Raw genomic sequence first — 18,527 nt, 5'->3', positions numbered from 1 at the left:
AGCTCCGGACGGCGCCCCGCAGCTCCGCACCCTGCCCGGCTCCGCGCTGCTGCACCTGCTGCCCGCGGGGGCAAACGCCCTCAGACGGCGGCGGGGGCAGAAGGGGCGGCTGCGGGGGCTCGGAGTCCCACCCCACCCGCAGGGCACGCGGCTCCGTCCGCCCGGCGGCGCGGGGCTCCTGGGGGCGGGGGGCTCGGCTTTGTCTCCCCGCCCGCGGGGCCGGGGGTCGGGGGCCGGGGGAGGGCCGGGGGAGGAGCGCGGCCCGCCCATGCCGCCGCCCTACAAAAGGGGTCGGGCGGGCGGCGGAGCAGCGTGTGCCGGCGGGCAGGGCAGGGCAGGGCAGGGCAGGGCAGGGCAGGGCAGGGCAGGGCAGGGCAGGGCAGGGCAGGGCAGGGCAGGGCGGAGCTCCGGCCCCTCCGCAGCGGAGCCCGCGGCCACCCCGTCCCCGTTCCGCCCCCCGTTCCGCCGGGCTCGGGACCATGCGGCGGGCGCTGCGCCGCGGAGCTCTGCTCGCCTGCTTCTCCCTGGGGACGCTGCTGGCCCTCGCCGACGCCAAAGGTACCTTCTATCCCCCCGCCGCCCCATTGCCCTACGGTGGCAGATACAACCTCTACACGACCGGCTCCAGCCCGCAGCTCGGCAAGCCCGTGGGCAAGCACAAGTAAGCGACCTTCTGCGCGGCCGTCGGGCATCGCGGGACGGGCATCGGCTGTGCTGGGCTGAGGGGAGGCGGTTGTGTCCTCAAAGGGACCGGAATCTGCGTGCGGGTCCCATAGGGACGTGAGAGCTGTGGTGTCGGGTGGGATGGGGGGGGAGGGGGGGGTGATTGCGGACGGGGCTGTGTGCGTCTGTGTATGGGGCTTACTGCGGCTGAGATGTGCCGTTAAGTAACCTGGAAAGCTCCGGCGAGAGGGGAATGCAGGCTTTGCATGTTCGATATGCTTTTCCATTCACCAGCAGAAAGGGTGTTATGCTGGTGGGGGGCTCTCTGTGCCTGTTTGATAGAGAGGTTTTGTATTTGGCCCCTCTGAAAAGGGGGGGAATGTGGTGTTGCAAGCAAGCTGAAATGAACAAAGTAACATTAAAAATGAACAATACTGGCAGTGCCAGTGAGAGCTTTCCAAACCCTGTAACATTTTCCAGCTGCTCACCCTTAAAACATCAGGCTGCAGCTATAAAGCTTCTAGCCACAGGTGGGTGAGAAGGAAAGGGGTTTCTGCAAGGGGAAGTGAGCCAGAGCCATCCCAACCCAAGCAGCCACAAGTGTGCACAGTTCATCAACAGCGGCTAGCAGATCTGCCTGTGTTGGCTAGTAGCTTACTTAAAGAGGAGGCTGGAGGTGTTTCAAAGCAAATCCTAGATTTATGGATGAGAGTGATTCTAAATTTCCACATGCACACATGATCTCCGTTCCATCCAGCTAAGAAAAGTTGCTGGCCTTAGTTCTCAAGTAGCCCTGCACATGGATGAATGACTCACCCCGGAGCAGGGATCTGCAGCGCTGAGCCCTGCACATGCCCGGGACCTGGCAGCCTCTCACTGGGGCTGGGAATGATGGGAATTGCTGTGGTTATCCCAGGAGATATGCATGGAGAGCCCTTGGAGACGGGCTGGGGAGAAGGGGTTGCGCTGCTCCCTCCTGCCTTGCCAAATGCCTCCCTGATCCAGCAGCTCGCTCTGGCCCATCTGCTCTGTCCTGCTGACCCTCCATAGCTGCCTCTGCCCTCTTCTCCTCCCGCTCTGCCATCTGCTGCGTCCCCACCCTCAGCTCCTGCCTCACCACACGTCCCCACCGTCCGCCCCCATGGACTGCATCCATCTGCTCCGGCCGGCAGCCTGCCTCCAGCAGAGCAGCATTGGCCTCCATCTGTCCCGCAGGACTCCTGCATCCTTCCTTCCAGCTGTCTCTTCCTTGCTCCGGAGCTGGTGCTACCCAATGGCACTCAGCTGTGGTCGTGGTGGCAGAAGGGAGGAGGCTCTGCTCCTTACACTACTGCTCCGAGAGACCTGAAGAGGTTTCTTTAGGGCTGATGGTTCTCAGAAGACCCATTTCTGGGGGTGTTCTGCTTGTCCCCGTAGCTTGTCTTGCTGAGCACAGCTCCAGGTGACTGCAGGCTGCCAAGCTGTGCCCCTGGGGCAGGAGGTGACGCTGCATTGCTGTGCTTCCCCCCTAGGAGCTACTGTGCCTACGTGGTGCAGCGCAATGTCACCTGCGTGCTGCAGGACGGCGCTGAGAGCTACGTCAAAGCTGAGTACCACAAGTGCAGCTGGGGCCCCAAGTGCCCGGGGAAAGTGCTGTGAGTATGCGGACACAAAAGGGCTTGGAGGGCTGCCCTTCCCTGAGGGGAGGGGGAAGCAGGGCAGGCTGAGGGCTGCTGCTGTGGGAAAACACTTGCAAAACTCTCTGCTACCTCCTAAATGCTGTGCTGGAGCAGGGTGGGCTGTGGGGCTTTGTGCTCACCCCTGGGCAGGGATGCTGTGCTGTGGGAGTGCCATGCTCCCACGTCCCCCCCCTGCCCCTGCTGGGAGTAGAAGCACCAGGAAAACAGGGCTGGAAGGAGCTGCCCGGGGAGCCAGGCGTGGGGAAGTTGCCTGCCTGCTGGTGGCCTTGCTTCAGGCCACTGGTGGTGGCTGTCACAGCAGCATCCTGCTCTGCTGCTGGGCCTGGAACCTGTGGGCAGAAGGAAGGAAGGACCACAACTTGGCAGCTTACAGAAAGAGGAACGGTGTGAAGAAGAGCTTGTTTTCCAAAGATGTTTGAAACTGTCTGGTGTCTTTGGGAAACTGGTGCTGGGAAATGTTAAAATGATTAAAATAATGAGGGGTTGGGGTTTTCTTTCTCCTCCTCCCATTGCTGTGAGCTGACTTCTCCATGCGGCTCCTGCTGCAGCCTGGGCAGGGATGCTGGGGACAGTTACAGTGCTCAGACAGGGGCTGCCCCATGTGATGGATTGGTGAGAGCACTGCTCTGCTCCTCCCTGTCCCGCTCTGTAGGATACATGTGCAGGGAGTGGTATGAGCTCACAAAGGCTTTGGTGTCACTTCCATCACTCCTACTTGTGCTGCTCTGTGTTGGAAGTTGCCCAGCTGTTTAACATCTATCACAGTGGTCATCTGTTGGGGGACCAGAGCAATACGCTTGCTGCTGCTTCTCCAAGCTAGCATCGAGAATCCAATGCTTTTAAAAAAATGATGATAAATAAAAATCAACCTATGTCTCACTAACAAAAAAGCCCCCTCTCCACAAAGTGCAACGGCACCTGGCTATCACACCTCATGGTCCAGTCCTGGGGAGGGTGGGTGATGCTTTTGCAGTGCTGGTTAATGAGCAGCATTCTTGGGCAGGTGTTGCTGGTGCTGCACTGAGCATTGATGCAGTGAGTGGGAGTGGGTGGGCTGTGCTCTCTGGGTCTCCTCACACCCCACTGGACCCATGGCCTCACTCTTCTCTGTTACTCAGAGCTGAGATTGCCTCTCTGAACTGCCTTCCCTTTCCCTCCCCTCTCCTGGAAAGGTACCGCACCTTCTTCAGACCCAGGTACAAGATTGGCTACAAGACGGTGACCGAGCTGGCCTGGAGGTGCTGCCCAGGCTTCATGGGAGAAGGCTGCCATGACAGCCCCACCGACCAGCCTGGCCTGATGCCCCAACACCCCGGCCCCAAAATGCCCCCTGGGCCAAAGATGTTCCCGCTCCCCAGAGTGCCTCCCCATCCGAAGAGCCACCCCGACCTGTTTGCAGGGCCGAAGAAGAATCAATATGGTGAGACCTTGCTCTTGCTTTGTGTTCCCTCATTACTGCACCGCTGGCCTTGGTCACAAAGCTCCCAGCTTCGTGTTCCAGCACAGGGTATGAGTCTGACAGACCTTGGGTGGGTGGCCTTTGTGTGCGGATGCCGGACCTCTCATTGCTTCCAGGATCACTTTTCTTATTTGCTACGCTTCAAAATGTGTGGCTTCAAAATTGCTGTACCTCATTGTTTTAAAGCTTATGATAGGATGAGAGGGGATGGTCTCAAGCTGTGCCAGGACGGTTCAGGTTAGATACTAGGAAGAATTGATGGTGCATTGACACAGGCTGCCCGGGGAGGTGGTGGAGTTACTGTCCCTGGAAGAAAGCAGGTCTTCCCCATCAAATTAAGTAGAGATACCAGGTGAAAGGAGGGAGGCTGAGGTGATGTTTGGCTGAGACAACAAAAGGCAGGCAGGAGCTGATATCAGTAAGGAGAAGGGTTGGGACCCAACTAGATGGCCCCTTTCAACCCAAGCTGTCGTACGAGATGATGAAAGGGACTTGAACCAATTAGAAGCTCAGGAGAGATGTAAAGGACACAGCCCTGACCGTCTCCTCTGTCTCCTGCAGGCAGGAAGCTGCCTGGCCTGGTCGGGGACCGCCTGGAGCGGCTGGAAGAGGAGGTGCGGCGCCTGGCCCAGGCCTATGACAGCCTGCACGTGCTGGTGAGTGGGCTGGGGGACCGCCTGCGCCTGGCCATCCAGGAGGACACCACCAAGATGATCGGCTCGCTGATGAACAGCCCCGGCACGCCAGACTCCTCCGTGGGCTTTGGCATCATCCCCGACGGCCTGGTGGATGTGGCGGACAAGGCTGACGTTGCTTCGTATCCGCCTGTCGGGGAGATCCTGACCAAAGTGGCGGAGGTGAGCGATGTGCTGAAATCCAAGGCAGATCTGCTCCACGAGGTTCGCGGCATGGTGCTGGAGCACGACGGGCAGCTCAAGCACCTGCTGGAGGCGGCCCGGCCATCGCCCCTCACCTCCATGGAGCTGCTGGAGGAGTACGTGGCTGCACGGTTGGGCAGCCTGCGTGGGGAGCTGCTCGATGGCTTCGAGAAGCAGCTGGGCAAGATTCAGACTGCCTGCGACTTCCGCATCCAGGAGGTGCAGCAGCAGTGCGAGCAGGAGAAAGCTGCCAACCTGCGGCTGCAGCAGACTCTGGACGGAAAGGAGCTGGAGATCAAGAAAGAGATCTCCCAGCTGGAGACCCAGATCCAAGGGCTGACGGTGGTGGAGAGCTGCTGCAGCAGCCTGGACTACCTCACCGACCGCATGAACATCCTGGAGAAGGGCCTGCACAGCATCTCTGAGTCGCAGAAGAACTTGCACTCACGAATGGACGGAGAGATCTCCGCCGTCACCCTGGGGAACCTCTTTGAAGGGCGCTTTGAGGATCTGGAGGCCAGGATGAACGCTACCGAGAGAGAAACGGGGAGCTGCTGCTCCAGCATGGAGGACAGCATGAGAGGCACGGTGGTGGCGGAGGTGGACGGCATGAGGACGGCCTTCGAAGACAAAATGCAGACCCTGGAGGACAGGTTCATGAGCATCGTTGGGGAGCTGAACAACGTCAGCGCTCCCGTGGGTATGGACGGGGCGGTGGTGCCCGTGCTGGAGGGGGAGCTCGCCAGCATGAGGAAACGCACGGACGAGAAGCTGGAGGTGCTGCAGAACCGCCTGGTCACGCTGGAGAGCACCTGTTCGTCGGGCTGCAGCTCTGCCTCCAAAGACGTGGAGACCTTCCGGACGGAGATCGAGGACTGCCAGAACAAGAACCAGGACCTGCTGCTCCGCATGGACAGCACCTCGGAGCTGCTGCGCAAACTGAACGCCACCATCCTGGAGATCCAGCGGCGCATCGAGGAGGAGGCGGCGGGGGCTCTGCAGGGGGAGATCACCTTGCTGAAGATCAACCTGAGCACTGTCAGCAAATCCCTGACCGGGCTCAAGGACTCCGTCTCGCAGTACTCGGACACCATGACGCACGTCAACTCCTCGCTGGACGAGCACGAGCGGAAGATCGAGGACGAGGTGCGCTCCATCCAGGAGAGAGTGGGCGACCACGGCTCGCAGCTCTTCTTCAGCAACCGCCGCGTGCTCAACCTGAAGGGCGACCTGGAGCGCCTCAAGGCGCGCATCGCCGCCGAGCTCAGCTCGTGCCGCAGCGCCGCCCGCAGCCTGCAGCGCGACGTCGCGCACTTCGACGAGCGCGTGGCGAGGGTGGAGGGGGCGTGCGGGCGGCTGGGGGCTGTGCTGGGGAGCCTGGACGGGGTGAGGGGCGAGCTGGACAGACACGCGGGCGGCCTGTGGGACCGCATGGACCGCCTCAACGGGACGCTGGCTGCCCACTCTCAGGAAATAACGGGGCTGAAGGACAACCTGCTCGACTGCCAAGCCAAGGTCTTGGAGCTGGCGGAGCAGCTCGGCCACCTGGAGGAGCGGGCGGCGGGGAAGCATTAGCCCTGCCAAAGCGCCGTGCTTCCTCGCTTAACTTATATCACACAGACTCCAATGTGACAACCATTTTTTTTTTCCTTTTTTTTTTTTTTTTTTTTTAATGGGAAGATAAATTAAAAGCTGCTACACCCCCTCCTTCATCCCCCCCTTTTACATTTTTTTAGGGTTTTTTTTTTTTTTAATGGTGTTTTTGGTGCTTGCCTTGCTGTGCTGCAGCTGTGCAGCCCCTGCAGCAGTGGGTACCGGCGCGGGGCCGGGGCGGTGCGTGGGCTGAGGGGCTGATGACCCCAGAAGGACAATTGGGGAGGAAGCTGGAGGCGGGAAGGCCTATTTTGTTTATTATTTTTTATTATTTTTTTTTTTTAAATTTGATTTTATGTTTTTTGTGGATCGGTCGCTTTTCGAAGAATAAAACCCTGTAGTCGTCAGTTGAGGAACAGGAATTCTCTGACCTAAAGACCACCTGCATCTTCATCCAGGGACCGAATAGAGCCAGGGCTCCTTCCAGGGAACAACTCACTGCAGGAACTGTGCATTTCAAAGCCAACACGTACTCGCACAGCCCTGGGGAGCTGCACTCCCCTCCTCGGGCCGGCAGCCCTCCCTGCAGAAGGTAAATCCATTTCTACTGCTGCCTTCTCCATGCAAACGCACATGCCTTATGGAGCATATGAGGATATGCATTAGGAAAACACGTGCATATATATTTATATATGGTGTGTATGTATATATATTTCTGAACAACCCGCTGTCACGGTGCTCGTCCCCTTGCAAAGCTTTCTCTTGCTGCCCCCATTTCCCTTGCTGTACTCTGAAGAGCTGCACAGAGCACCTCTCAGCAGTCCCAGCAGCGTTTGCACGAGCCCAAATGCTCCCTTAGCGCTGCTGTGGTTTGCAATCCTAATGTACTTTTCTGTCTGGTTCCACCTGGCACTGATGCAAAGGGTTATGGAAAAACTTGTGTCTTTCCCAAAGACACGTGTGCGTAGATCTCTGAAGAGACAAAGCCAGGCGTGGAGCAGCCTCCTGCCCTCCAGCTCTGGTTCTCTCCTGTTTTATTGCTTAAACTGTGAACGTGATTTCCTCATCTCATCCCAGGGCAGGCAAGGTGCAGCTGCTCCAGGACGTGAGCGTGAGGGCACACCTGCTTGTGGGTTTCCTCCTCCTGGAGCCTGCTTCTGCTTTGGGATCCCCTGGGTCCATGGGGATGCTGAGGATCCAGGGACCCCAGAGAGAGGAGGCACCTTGAGAAGACCTCTCCTGAGCTCAGGCCCAGGGATAGGCTGAGCTGTGCTTCTGGGTCAGCGCGGGGCCGGAGGTGGTATGGAAACCAAAGTGATGTACCCAATGTCATCCTGCTTTCCCACAAAGACTGGAGAAGATCACTGTGTGTGCCCAGCAGTGCCAGCCTGGCCCCATGAAGCCGGTGCCCACCTTTCCCAGGGGCTGCGTGGGCACACTCTGCTGCTCAGCCACGGGGGACGTTGTTTTCAGGAAGGATGGAGATCAAACAGCCTCCGCCCCACCAGCTCTGGCACTTTATAGCAGAGGGACGTTCCTGTCTCAGCTCAGTGTTGCAGCTCGTGGGCCCTTCCAGCCCAGCTCCCACTCTGTGCCTCTGCAGGTCACCCCTGCTGCTCTGCACGATGGGAATGGTGAGCACTGCGCCCGGATGCAGCTTTGCTGAGTGAAAACCTGCTCCAGCTGAGGAGCAACCTCCAGCCGCTTTGGGGTATCCCAAGAAACCTGCTCTTAAACAGCACAAACTCCTTTCTTCCCCCCAGCAGAGGGCAGGGAGCTCAAGGCAGCCCTTTGTGACGGGCCGGGCCGTGGCCCTGCAGGAGCACCCTGCCCCAGGCCCCAAAAGGGCTGCAGCAACCAAAGAGAAAACCCAACCCCAGGCTCACCTGTGCCAAGCTGAGCAGCCAGGGCTGGGGCAGAAAGCAGCAGAACAGCATCCTGCAGCACAGAGCCAGAGCTGGCACTGACCAAACCGGGACAAGGAAGAAGTCTGACCTTCCTGAACGTGGTGCTATGTTTGGACTATTCCTGACTAGTCACTTGAAGATAGTTTGTATTTCAGTTCTCAGCTATCGGTGTTTAAAAATGAAAGGAACTTGGTGTAAAATAGGGCATTTTTTTTGTTGTTGTTTTGCTTGCAGAGAGGGAAGGAGGTGGTGCCCATGCAGCTGTTTTGTGCTGGGCAGCTTTCCGAGGCAGCTGGCAATAAGTACTGGTAAAAGGCTGTGTTTTATTGTTTTTGAAACCTTGTACATTGTTCAGACGTTAAAAGCTGAAAGACTGTTTGTACTGGAAAGGAAAAATAAAATACTTCTTGCTGAGGTTTCCAGTATCAAAATGACTTCTGTGGCTTTAGGGAAAAAAAAAGAGAGAAGCACAACACCCGGCTTGTGTTAAGGCAGGGAGCTCAAGTTAAACACTGAGGCTATTTAGACAGGAAGAGAGGGAATCAGAGTAGCAGGAAGTGGTTCACACTCACAGAGCATCAGAGAAGGAAAAGCTGGATGCGGAGCAGAGGAAGGAGCCCAGCAGCGCTGCTGCCTTGTACTGCATGGGGCTGCAGTGGACAAGAGGCAGCCTGGATTGAAGCACTGTCTATTAATTATTGCTGCGAGTGAAAAATGCTCAAAGCCCAGCAGCTTCCATCCAGCTTTACAAGTTAAGCCACGGGACAGCTTCACCCCAGCAGCTGCACCACACAGCAGTGCTGGGCTGCCAGAGGCTCATCTATAAATAAGGGTGACCCATCATCACCTTTAAAAGATAGCCAGGTTTAAAGATGAAGAACATAAAGACTCTTGGCTCAGAGAAGTACAGGAAGTTTTCGGTACTCAGAGCTCTTTTTACGGCTCCCTTTGTGCTGTGAGAAGAGCTGCCTTAGTGCAGAATGTGATGTGTGTTAGCAGGACAAAATGGCTGAGCACCAAATGAGGAGCACCCGGTCCTGGCAGGACTCGCAGGGAGTCCTGGGGCAGTCCTCATAGGTGCTGGGGTCAGGAGAAGGCTTTCAAGTCAATGGCAGGCAGGGGGGGGGGGTCTCCAGTAGGTGAAGTGGCTGCACTCAGGGCACAGCAGAGCCATGCTGCCCTCCTTCCCAAGGGGAGGGAAGATCAGCTCCATCACCTCCACTATCTGCTCGTACCTATAAGAGGTAACATAATCACTTATATTGACCTGAGATTCTTCATCAGCTCCTGGATCGTCTCTCCCTTGGGGTTGGCTATGTGAAGATGCAGCTCTCAGGCAGACCCACCTGCTTGTAAGCACTGACATCCTGACATGGAGGGCCGGAAGGCATGAGAGCTGCAGGGAGGTATCACCACCATGCATCCCAAGGCTGTGAGAGGTGAGAGGACAGAATGCAGGCTGGACTACACGCAGCCAGGCAGCCTGGGGGCTCAGAGTAGATACTTGGAAAGCAGAAGAGATTTTGTGCACTGCGAGAGCTTCACCGTGAAGCTCTAAGGAAGACAAGTTATGCCCTGCTGCCTCCCAGGAAGGCGTCCTGGACCAAGGAAGGCAAATTTAAGGCTGCAGCATCCCCCAGTGTAGCAGCAGGGAGGGGAATGCCATCCCCTGGGTGCAGGGCAGTGATGGGAGAGGACTGTACCTGTGGGAGGCAGAGAAGAGGCTGGGGCTCCTGGGGAGGGCACAGCCCTGCTCCTTCATCCCCTTGGGGTGGCCCTTGGTGATGTGTGCCATGCAGATTGCACAGGCTGAGAATTAGAGGAGCTTGTAGCCATTCCTGAGAACGTAGGGGAGCCTTCCTGCTTGTTCTGCCTTGCTGCTGAGAGACCCAGGGAGCAGCACCCCCACCAGCAGCAAGGTGAGCTGGGCACAGCTCCCTGCTCGGCCCCCGGCTCAGGTTGGGGTGCACAGAGCTCTTATAAGACAGGAGATGGGGAGAACCAGCTGAGGTGGGGATGAGCCATCTGCGGGCCCACAGTGCCTCTCAGCGGCCAGAGAGGCTGGGAGCATCACACAGCCAAGGGGAAAGGACCCACTGCTTCTGCTACTGTGCTCCCTCTCGCGTGGATTGCAACAAGAGGACCGAGGGTCACTTAAACTACTCATGCCAGAGTTTGCAACAGTGCTGCATGTGAAAAACCCCTGCCATGTGCCCCCAGCATCCCAGGCAGCACAGCAAGACTCAGCCATCGCTGACAGCAGAAAGTTAAGGCTGTGTTATCCAGCATCTGTGAGTCAGGAGCCCCCATGCCAGCTCCTGCTCAGCCTCTCTATCAACCTCCCATTTCCCTTTGGGGTCCTAGCTGAGCTGACGCTTACAGGTGGATGTTGTGGAAGAGCTTAGCAATGCCACGATGAGTCCAGGCTTTTCCCAGATGCGGTAAGATGTGCCCAAGAGCATCGGACCTAAAAGGAAAGGAGATCAAGTGGGGCTGATCCAGCCTGGTGGGCATCCAGAAGGTCACGGAGTACGACATCCTTCCAGGCTGCCTTGAAAGAACACTTTACCCCTAATGGGTGAAGCAAAGCCAAAGGGAAGGAGAAGGGCCCTTTACTTGGTGATGGTGCCATCGATGTCGGAGCTCCCCACCATGCCATCCCAGCTCCACAGGCACACAGTGGCCTCGCAGCAGCACACGTCCTGGTACTGTGTTGTCACACTGAACGCCACTTCGTTAGGGCTATCCTTCAGGTTCATCCTGCCCTGCAGCAAAGGGGAAACAAACACGGTACCATCAGCACGGGGTTACTCCAATCCAAGGCTTGCCAGGGGCCAGGACTAACGGCCAGCCAGCCCAGAGGGCCCAGTCTCTATGGAGTGGCCACCCAGGGCAACTTACTTGGATGCCCTACAAAATCCTAAGGTCAGGGGTAGGGAAAGCCCCATTCAAAGGTTCTCTCCTCCCCATACACACAAGCAGACAGTGGAGGAGAGGAAAATACATACAGTTTGTTCAGAGGAGAGCTGCAGGGATTCCCTGTAGGTTGGTAGGGATTTCCGTGCAGAGGTGTCTGTTGCTAATGCATCTCCTCGATGCAGGGACCCATCGCCACTAGAGGACACCTCCTCCTCCTGCCTACACTGGGAAGAGCACGTTGGCTTCATTCTGCAGCCTACAGTTCTCCTTATGAGTACCAAGGGAGAGCTGGAGGGGATCCAGGACAACCCACCCACTTGGCCATGGAGGAGCTGGGCTGGGCTGGGGCTCAGACAGGGGTTTAACAGAGCTTTCTGCCCTTGTACAGTAGGTAGAATTGGGAATTATTGGTCATTTAGGAGGAGAAGATACCAAAAGTCCACACAGACCCCTAAAGGCAGCCTAGGTTCCCCAGCTAGAGCTCAGCAGCAGGAGGAAGGCACTCACCTCTGCTGAGCAGACTCGGGTTGCAGTGTCCCAGCGTTGGCCTTTCCAGGCCTTGATTGCTGCTGCAGGTGGAGAGGGGCATCATTAGCACCTCAGTGTCAAGGGCAGGGGCTGCTTTGCTGCCACTTGGAGCAGCAATACCAACACCCAAGCAGCACTGGTAATGCATCATCCTGCCTTCAAAGAGGATGTTACCCCATGGAAGAGAGGTTAGGAAGTCTCAGTTCTTTGGGCATTGGTGGTATCCAGGTATCCAAAAAAATCACCCCCAGGTATCCCTCTGGAAGGGACAGACCACCAGGCCTGTGGGCAGGAGTGATGCCACAAAGCCCCACAGCAGCTTGGCCTCTGCATGCTTTGAGGCTGCTACAGCCTGGCATTTTCTAGTAATGTCTTTATTTCACTTTCCAGACTCAAATTTTAAACATTTAAGCCCCTCAAGGCATAAACTGCATGGGCTACAGCTGTCGGGACCAAAGGACTGAGTCCTTTGGGAAAGGCACCCAGAGGCTGAGGGCTCAGCTCTCGGAAAAACGTGCCCTCTAACTGCTGCCTTGCAGCAGCTGGAAGCTTTGTACAACCAGGACTGAGGTGAGGAGGTCAATGCTTTGCTATGGAGGTGCTATAGGTGCCATAGGCAGGCCGCTATGGGGTCAGGTGGGTTAGGGCCACAAAGGATGGGTCAGGCAATCACTGCAGTGTCACTCCCTGAATTGCTGCTGGATATAGCCTTTGATATAGCAAGGGCTTTTGGACACCGTGGGTCTGGCAGGATGCAGGCATGTCCTCTGTTCCAAGCTTCCCACCCTGCTCTGCCTGTCCTCTGCAGAAAAAGCAGAGAGGGTGACTTTTCTAAGCTATTTAAACGTTATTACATTCCCTCATGGAGGAGCCAAAGCAGGACCAAGGTGTGCTCCAGCTGTGCCGGCTGCAGGTAGCAGAGGGGATAGAAGCATGCAGCAGGCCAGCAGCACCCTGCCCACATCTTGTTTGCTGCAAGACATGGGCAGGCTCTGGCCATGCACACAGGGCAGCTGCCTGCTCTGCTGCCAGCACACCTGGAAAAGCCCCATGCACCCAGTGCTGCCAGCGAGTGAGGAGCCCTCCGTGCTCAGTGCCCTTAAGAGCTGCATTGATACCACGGCAGGGGCTGGCAGCCTTGCAGCAGCACAGGAACACCTTTTCAGAAGAGGGCAGTATTTCTTTGCTAGCTGAATACATCCTCGGCTGAACACCGAGTAGTAAAGCAGAGCACACAGGAGCACATGAGCAGCACAGCCTTCTCTACCTGCAAGCCCCCATTCTCTGGACACTGGGGCAAGCATTTGAGACTCGAGCACCTTGAGGAAGTTCCTTCCCCATCCCATCCCTGCACTGAGGCTCTCTGCTCACCCACATTTCCCTGCTGGCCCTCCCCCCCCAACTCCCACTGCAGCACATTTACTCCTTCCCCAGGGAGCCCCTGTGCACCCAGCACAGCCCCACAGCAGCGGATGCAGTGCTGGTGCCCCCATGCTCTCAGGACATACCCGAGGTACCCCGGGCTCCACTTTGCCGGGGTTCTGCTGAGTCCTCCCTGGCTCTTCTCTGAGCCACACAGCACACTGCTTATTGGCACGGTGAGCCCTGCAGACCCGTGGCTCCCTGGGCACCCCAAGCTCTCTGCATCCTCCCGCCAACAGAGGTGCAGCAGGCAGAGCTCTGCTCCCTTCTGGGACCTCTGAAACTCACGGATGTTTGCAACAAGCCCTTCTCAAACCAAACTGCTATTTTTTTAACACTCAACCAAAGATGCAGCATTCTCAGCCCCTCGCGTTCCAATGGATAAACGATGCTCGCAGGCACGTCTGTCTTGGCAGCAATCTGCTGCATCCTGGGGCTCCTTGCCCGGCTTCGGCTGCAGCCTTCCTAGGACAGATAACGAGGTCAGGGGCTCCACCACCCGGCCGCAATTTGGCAAGCAGCAACACGACGTCCCGGAGCGGGGATGCACGCACGGCAGGGATGCGCACCGCCGCCAGCTGAGCCCCGCGCATGCGCACACGCGCCCCCAGCTCTGATGACGTCACCTCCCCCCTCGGCCCGGAGCCGGAGCTCAGCTAATGGCGCTGTGTGCCGCGCCCGCCCGCCCCGCGCTCGGCGCCGCCCGCCAGCCCCGCCCCGCCCCGCGCTCGCCGCCGGGGCCGGGGCCTCCGCCGAGCCGCGCCGAGCCGCTGCGGCGGCGGGGGAAGCTGTGGCCGGTGAGTGCCGGGCGGGCGGGCGGCCGCCTCAGCTCACCGTCTCCCGGGATCTTCCCCGCGCCCCGCGGAGCCCCGGGCGGGCGGAGGTACGGGAGCTGTCGGCGGGGGGTCCGGGCCCGGGGAGCGCGGAGCGGCCCTGTGTGCGGCCCGCGGGGCTGAGCGGGGAGCGGCCGTCCCGGTGGGGTGGCGGTGGGTGCGGGGCAGCTCATCCGGACGGGTTCTTCTTTAAGAGGCGAGGAGGGGAGGGGGGAGGAAAAAGCCTTCTGCAGGATCAGAAGCGAACGCGTTCTGTGTGCCGCCGGAGAGAACTGCCATTGAACGGTAGCTGCTGTCGGCTGGGTGAGCGCTGTCAGCCGGCTGCGCTCCGCAACTTCGGGGCCGCGGCTCAGCGCAGCACAGCACAGCACGGCACAGCTGCTGTCCGCTGCCGGCCGTACCGCGGCACAGCGGTGCCCGCGCAGCCCCGAGCGCAGAGCCGGCTGTGCTGGTGGGACGGACGCGGCTGTTGGGCTGCGTTTGGTTCCCGGCGCGGCCAAACGGGGCTGGCGCTGATTGTAGTGGGGACGGCTGGAGTTTAGCGGAGCTTTTGCTGGCAGGGCTCAGCTCCCACGGCTCCGGCTGCCGTAAGAGTGCCATAAGCCGGGTGGGCTGTAGCCCTGAAGTCAGCCCAGGTGACGCGCGGCTATGGATAGAATCGCTGCCGAGGCAGAACAGCCCGGCGTGGGCTGCTGTCCCGACTGGTGGCCGTGGGGTAGGGGATGTGAGCAGCTCTGCGGGTCCTTCACCGCCCTCACCCCTCTGCTGTTCTGCTCAGCCAAAAGATTTTCCTATCCGGACCCCTTCTTCCCTCTCTCCAAATACTTGGTGCCTCCGTGCATGGGAGCTGTGCTGTTTTCTTTCTCTCTCTCGGTTTCTATGGTGCTGCTGTGTGAAAGCAGCTCCCCAGCTCCCCTCACAGCGAATAAAACAGCCAGAGCTTGGTTTTGCCGTGCTGGTGAGAGGCAGTGCTGCAGCCACCCCTTGTCACCCCATCCCAGATGCTTTGCCTGGGCGCTGCATGGGCACTGGGGCAGCTGCTCTGGGGCCTTTGCTGAGCTTTCCAGTAAAGCAGCAGCAGCAGCAGCAGCAGGCAGGGCTGCAGCTCACTTGGAAAACTGCTGGGAATGGAAACTACTCATGAAGGCACTGTGGAAGCCTGTGCAAACAAAGGGCAGAGGATGGGAACAGGCACAGATCTGTACTCCTGAGGGTGATCACCCCATCCAGGCTGTGATCTCCATCCTGGAGGTAATTCTTTCCATGCATTAAAACAGGAGCCTGGGATGGAGGTGTGTGTGACTTAGGCACCCGTTCCAGGTCAGACAAATGCAGGTCCCACTATAGGGGCTGATTTGGAGGAGGTCCTTCTCGGTGGCGCTGCAGGACCCGTGGTCAGCGTGGGGAAGCCTGCAGCATCTCTTTCCCTTTCCAGCTGCGATGGCTTTGTTGAGTAGGAGAGGGGGGTGATGTTTCTAATTAAGAGGAGAAAAACAGTCTTGTACTTCTCCCCTTCATTGTTTGTTTGTTTGTTTTTTCCTCTCTTTTCTCTGGACATAACAATGCTTAAAGCGCAAATGGAGCAAAGTGAAATCCCAGGGCAGGGCTGCGGTGGGGTTGGAGCACAGCGATGACAGCATGGCACAGGGCGCAGCCGGGGCGCTCCCTTTGTCACCGGGGGCACTCGCAGGCACTGCAGCCGTCTTTGTGCAGGGGGTATTCCCAGGCTTGTCAGAAATGCCATCGTTTCTTTCCCTTCTCTCTCTCTCCGTTCAGAGCAGGACCGTGTCCTGATGCCTTCTCAGTGTAGGGAAGAGGCTTCGAGGGAGGCTGTTGCGGATGAAGGAGAAGGGCCTTTCAGCCTTTTCTTTTTCCTCCTTAATACGAGGATGCTTGAGAGGGCCACGTCAGGAACAGGGTGGGGAGAGTGCCTTGGAATGTGGCCTGCAGAGTGTCCTTAACACAGAGCGGTGCCTGGGTGGGACAGGTTTGTATCACGAGCCCTTGGAAACTCGCAGAGGTGAGAGGCAGTGGAGGGGGAGGGTATCCAGCGCTGGGTTTTGTGTGGGCATCCTCAGCTCTTCCTCCCCTTGAATGGTGCCCTGGGGCTGTTCTCAGGCTGCTGCTATAGAAGGGTTATAGGAGGATGATATGGTAGGAGTGTGGCCCCACAGCTTAGCTTGAGGATCTGCCTTCAGCCAGGTGCGTGCTCTGCTCCACTGCTTTGGTAAGTAAGGAGGTTTGCGTGAAGCTTCTAATAACTTCTCTTGGAAATGGGTCGAGCAAATATTTGTTTGCCTAGGGTGTCACGCCACTACTGTACAAATGCTGCGGTGGGGAATCGCTCTGGTTTTTTTGCTGCTTTGTTTCTTTTCGTGCCTGTTTGGTGCTCTCTGACAAACAGCACCTGTTGATGGTTGTTTGGAACCGGTGGTATATTTAATGAGCCGAGATCTCTGCTTTAAGGCCCCAACCGCATCGCTCCTGAGGCTCCAGAGGGTACTCTGGAGCTGAGCAGCACCCCAATGCAGTGCTCCTCCAGCATGGGGGGACCGTGCAGGCTGCAGGTGGCACTAATGGGGCTGCTCGGAGCGTGGCTTATTCCCAGTCCTTGTGAGGTGATTCTGTGCTTGGTGCACGCAGGTTAATTGCCCCCTGGTGTGTTGGTGGTGCTCTGTAGTCATGCAGGTGTGAGTGCTGGGAACGTGTCATCCTCTGGCACGTGCAGGGCGTTGCGTGGGGCTGGTGTTGTGTTTGTTAGGCAGGATGGGAACACAGGCTGCTCTTCTGAAATGGGTCTTGTTCTCCCTTTCTTTGCTAAGAATCGTTTCCGTGTTGGAAAATATTTAGGAAAAGGAGAGGCTTTCTGATAGGGGCAGAGCTTTAATGGCACGTTACAGGCAGGATGGGCTGGGGGTGGCACAGCAGCCACGGGGGATTTGCAGATCCCTCCTGCAGGCACAAGGAGAGCTGGAGGTGCCTGGCTGTTACCATGAGATGTCAGCTAGGGCTCGTTTGCTCCAGGTGGAAGGCCAGTTCCTTTTCCAGTGTCTGCCAGTTCCAGTGTCTGCTCTTCGGGTGTAGTTTTCCATCTTACTGTGATCTGGGGTCAGGTGTGTGTTCTCCAGGGCAGTGCTGTTTCCCACAGGAGTCTCCCATCTGCAGGTTGCAGAGCAGTGCCTTTGCTTTCCTCAGTCACCGTCTGCAGATGCCTGCAAGCAGCCTGTGGATCCCCAGCAGCATGTGGGGGGTGGGAGCAAAACCACAGCTTCAGAAGGAGAAGAGCCTCAGTTGTTTAAAGGGACTTCAAAGTTTTCATGTTCCTGCTTTGATCTTCTCTGGTGTCTGGGATAGGTCTCTTTCTTCTTTCTCTGTGTTTATTTTCTCCCCTGTTGTAGTTTGCAGCGTGCTGTCAGAGCAGTTGGAGCTGAGCGGGTGAGGGCAGAAGGAGCTGCTGCTTCCAGGGGCAGCCACCACACCAATGGCACTGCAGGCAGACGCAGCCATCCCTGTGTGCTCACAGTCCTGCTGCTCAGCAAGGTGTAGAGAAGCAGCAAGTCAGACTTGGGATGAAGATTGCAAACCTCTGCCTCGCTCTGGCACTGCCTCCAGGATCCCCAGAAGCAGCCAACATGCAGCTGGTAGATCCAGCAGCTTGAGAAAGCAGCCCTCGCAGGTGGCAGCTGTGGGCTCTGTCCCTCTCTCACCTGCCAGCCGTCCTCTGGGGTGAGGACTGAAGCCCCCAGGAGCCGAGATGCTGCTGGAGCAGCGGGACGTGCCTGCCTTCATCCTGCTGCTCCTGCATGGGTGTGTGCTGCAAGCTCAGCAGCGGGCTGCTACCACAACAGAGCTTGGAAACGAAGGCTTGTTGGCCATATATGAGGGAGGTTTTCACTTTAAAAATTCTAGCTGAGTGGAAGAGGGTGCGATTAGCGGGAGGTAATGGAGATGCTGTTGTGAACACCAGAGGAGCTGGTAAACAAGGGAGGCTTGCATCACCTTCCCAAAGTGTCTGTGCCAGAGATGTGGTTGTTCTGCCTCTTAATGCTTGGAAATGCTGCCTGGTGCTGGGGTTGGTACTGGGTTCCATGTAGGCATCAAGTTAATAAGAAAATTCAAAGGAAATGGTGCTGAATTTAAAATGTCCTTGATTCCTTTTTTCCTTTTTTGGGGTATTTTCCTGTTAATTTAATCAATTCCCTGCGGTGCTGTAAATTCCAAGCGTGAATGGGAAGTAATCCCACCACTATGATAATTAGTGTGTCACCATTGCATGCAGAAGGCCCGGACTGCTGGGCTCGTGGTGAATGCATGCTATTTTCTGAATTAATTTCAATAATCACATCTTATGTTAATAAGAAAATGGGGCGGGGAGGAAGTGTTCCATTTTTCCTGAGCTGAGTGTGGTGAAGCACGGTGTGTGCTGGGGCTGCTTCCTATAGGAAAGGAATGAGGGAGGTTGTGTATGCTGGGTTGTGCAGGCGGAGCATTGCCGACCTTGCAACCGAGAGGCTCCGTTTCGGTTATTTGTTATTTTAAATAGAAAATAGGCATTGTGAGCAAAATAATTGCGTGTGTAGTTGTGTGTGAGTGGTGGTGTACGGGGAGGATGAAGCGTTCCCCTGCGGAGGTGCTTTGTTGCCACA

General features: G+C 57.4%; 2 protein-coding genes and 1 long non-coding RNA gene across 15 annotated transcripts in view; 2 read left to right on the top strand and 1 right to left on the bottom strand.

Moving 5' to 3' along the window:
- Positions 1 to 447: 447 nt before the first annotated feature.
- EMILIN3 (elastin microfibril interfacer 3) lies at positions 448 to 8,610 on the top strand. The gene is made up of 4 exons (XM_425694.8): positions 448 to 661; positions 2,175 to 2,297; positions 3,515 to 3,762; positions 4,363 to 8,610. Exons 1-4 carry the CDS (start codon positions 480 to 482, stop codon positions 6,252 to 6,254), a joined length of 2,445 nt encoding a protein of 814 aa, XP_425694.5. The 5' UTR covers positions 448 to 479; the 3' UTR covers positions 6,255 to 8,610.
- Positions 8,483 to 13,647, bottom strand: LOC121107308. The gene is made up of 2 exons (XR_005841185.2): positions 11,606 to 13,647; positions 8,483 to 10,944 (listed from the first exon to the last, which is right to left on the bottom strand). It is a non-coding gene; the product is annotated as an uncharacterized LOC121107308 (long non-coding RNA).
- A 143-nt stretch (positions 13,648 to 13,790) lies between these two features.
- The window catches only part of ZHX3 (zinc fingers and homeoboxes 3), a 35,544-nt gene continuing 30,807 nt past the window's right edge, over positions 13,791 to 18,527 (top strand). For 7 of the 13 annotated variants that reach the window (XM_417355.8, XM_015296750.4, XM_015296753.4 and 4 more), the window contains exon 1: positions 13,791 to 13,931. The gene's annotated coding sequence lies outside the window, so the exon portion shown is untranslated. Of the gene's footprint in view, positions 17,689 to 18,527 lie in introns of all 13 variants that reach the window. The other 6 variants (XM_040650783.2, XM_015296752.4, XM_040650781.2 and 3 more) reach the window with 2 other exon arrangements.

This window comes from Gallus gallus, chromosome 20, assembly GCF_016699485.2.
Source record: "Gallus gallus isolate bGalGal1 chromosome 20, bGalGal1.mat.broiler.GRCg7b, whole genome shotgun sequence".
NCBI classification, from domain to species: Eukaryota; Metazoa; Chordata; class Aves; order Galliformes; family Phasianidae; genus Gallus; species Gallus gallus.
Note: the sequence above shows the minus strand (reverse complement) of the source record. Positions and strands in the feature narration are given on the sequence as shown.

What these genes read in the sequence shown, in the direction of transcription:
- EMILIN3 (XM_425694.8), top strand. Translation starts at nt 480, where the DNA reads ATGCGGCGGGCGCTGCGCCGCGGAGCTCTGCTCGCCTGCTTCTCCCTG. An exon ending in AAGCCCGTGGGCAAGCACAA is followed by an intron (nt 662 to 2,174) that starts GTAAGCGACCTT and finishes CTTCCCCCCTAG; the next exon opens with GAGCTACTGTGCCTACGTGG. An exon ending in AAGTGCCCGGGGAAAGTGCT is followed by an intron (nt 2,298 to 3,514) that starts GTGAGTATGCGG and finishes TCTCCTGGAAAG; the next exon opens with GTACCGCACCTTCTTCAGAC.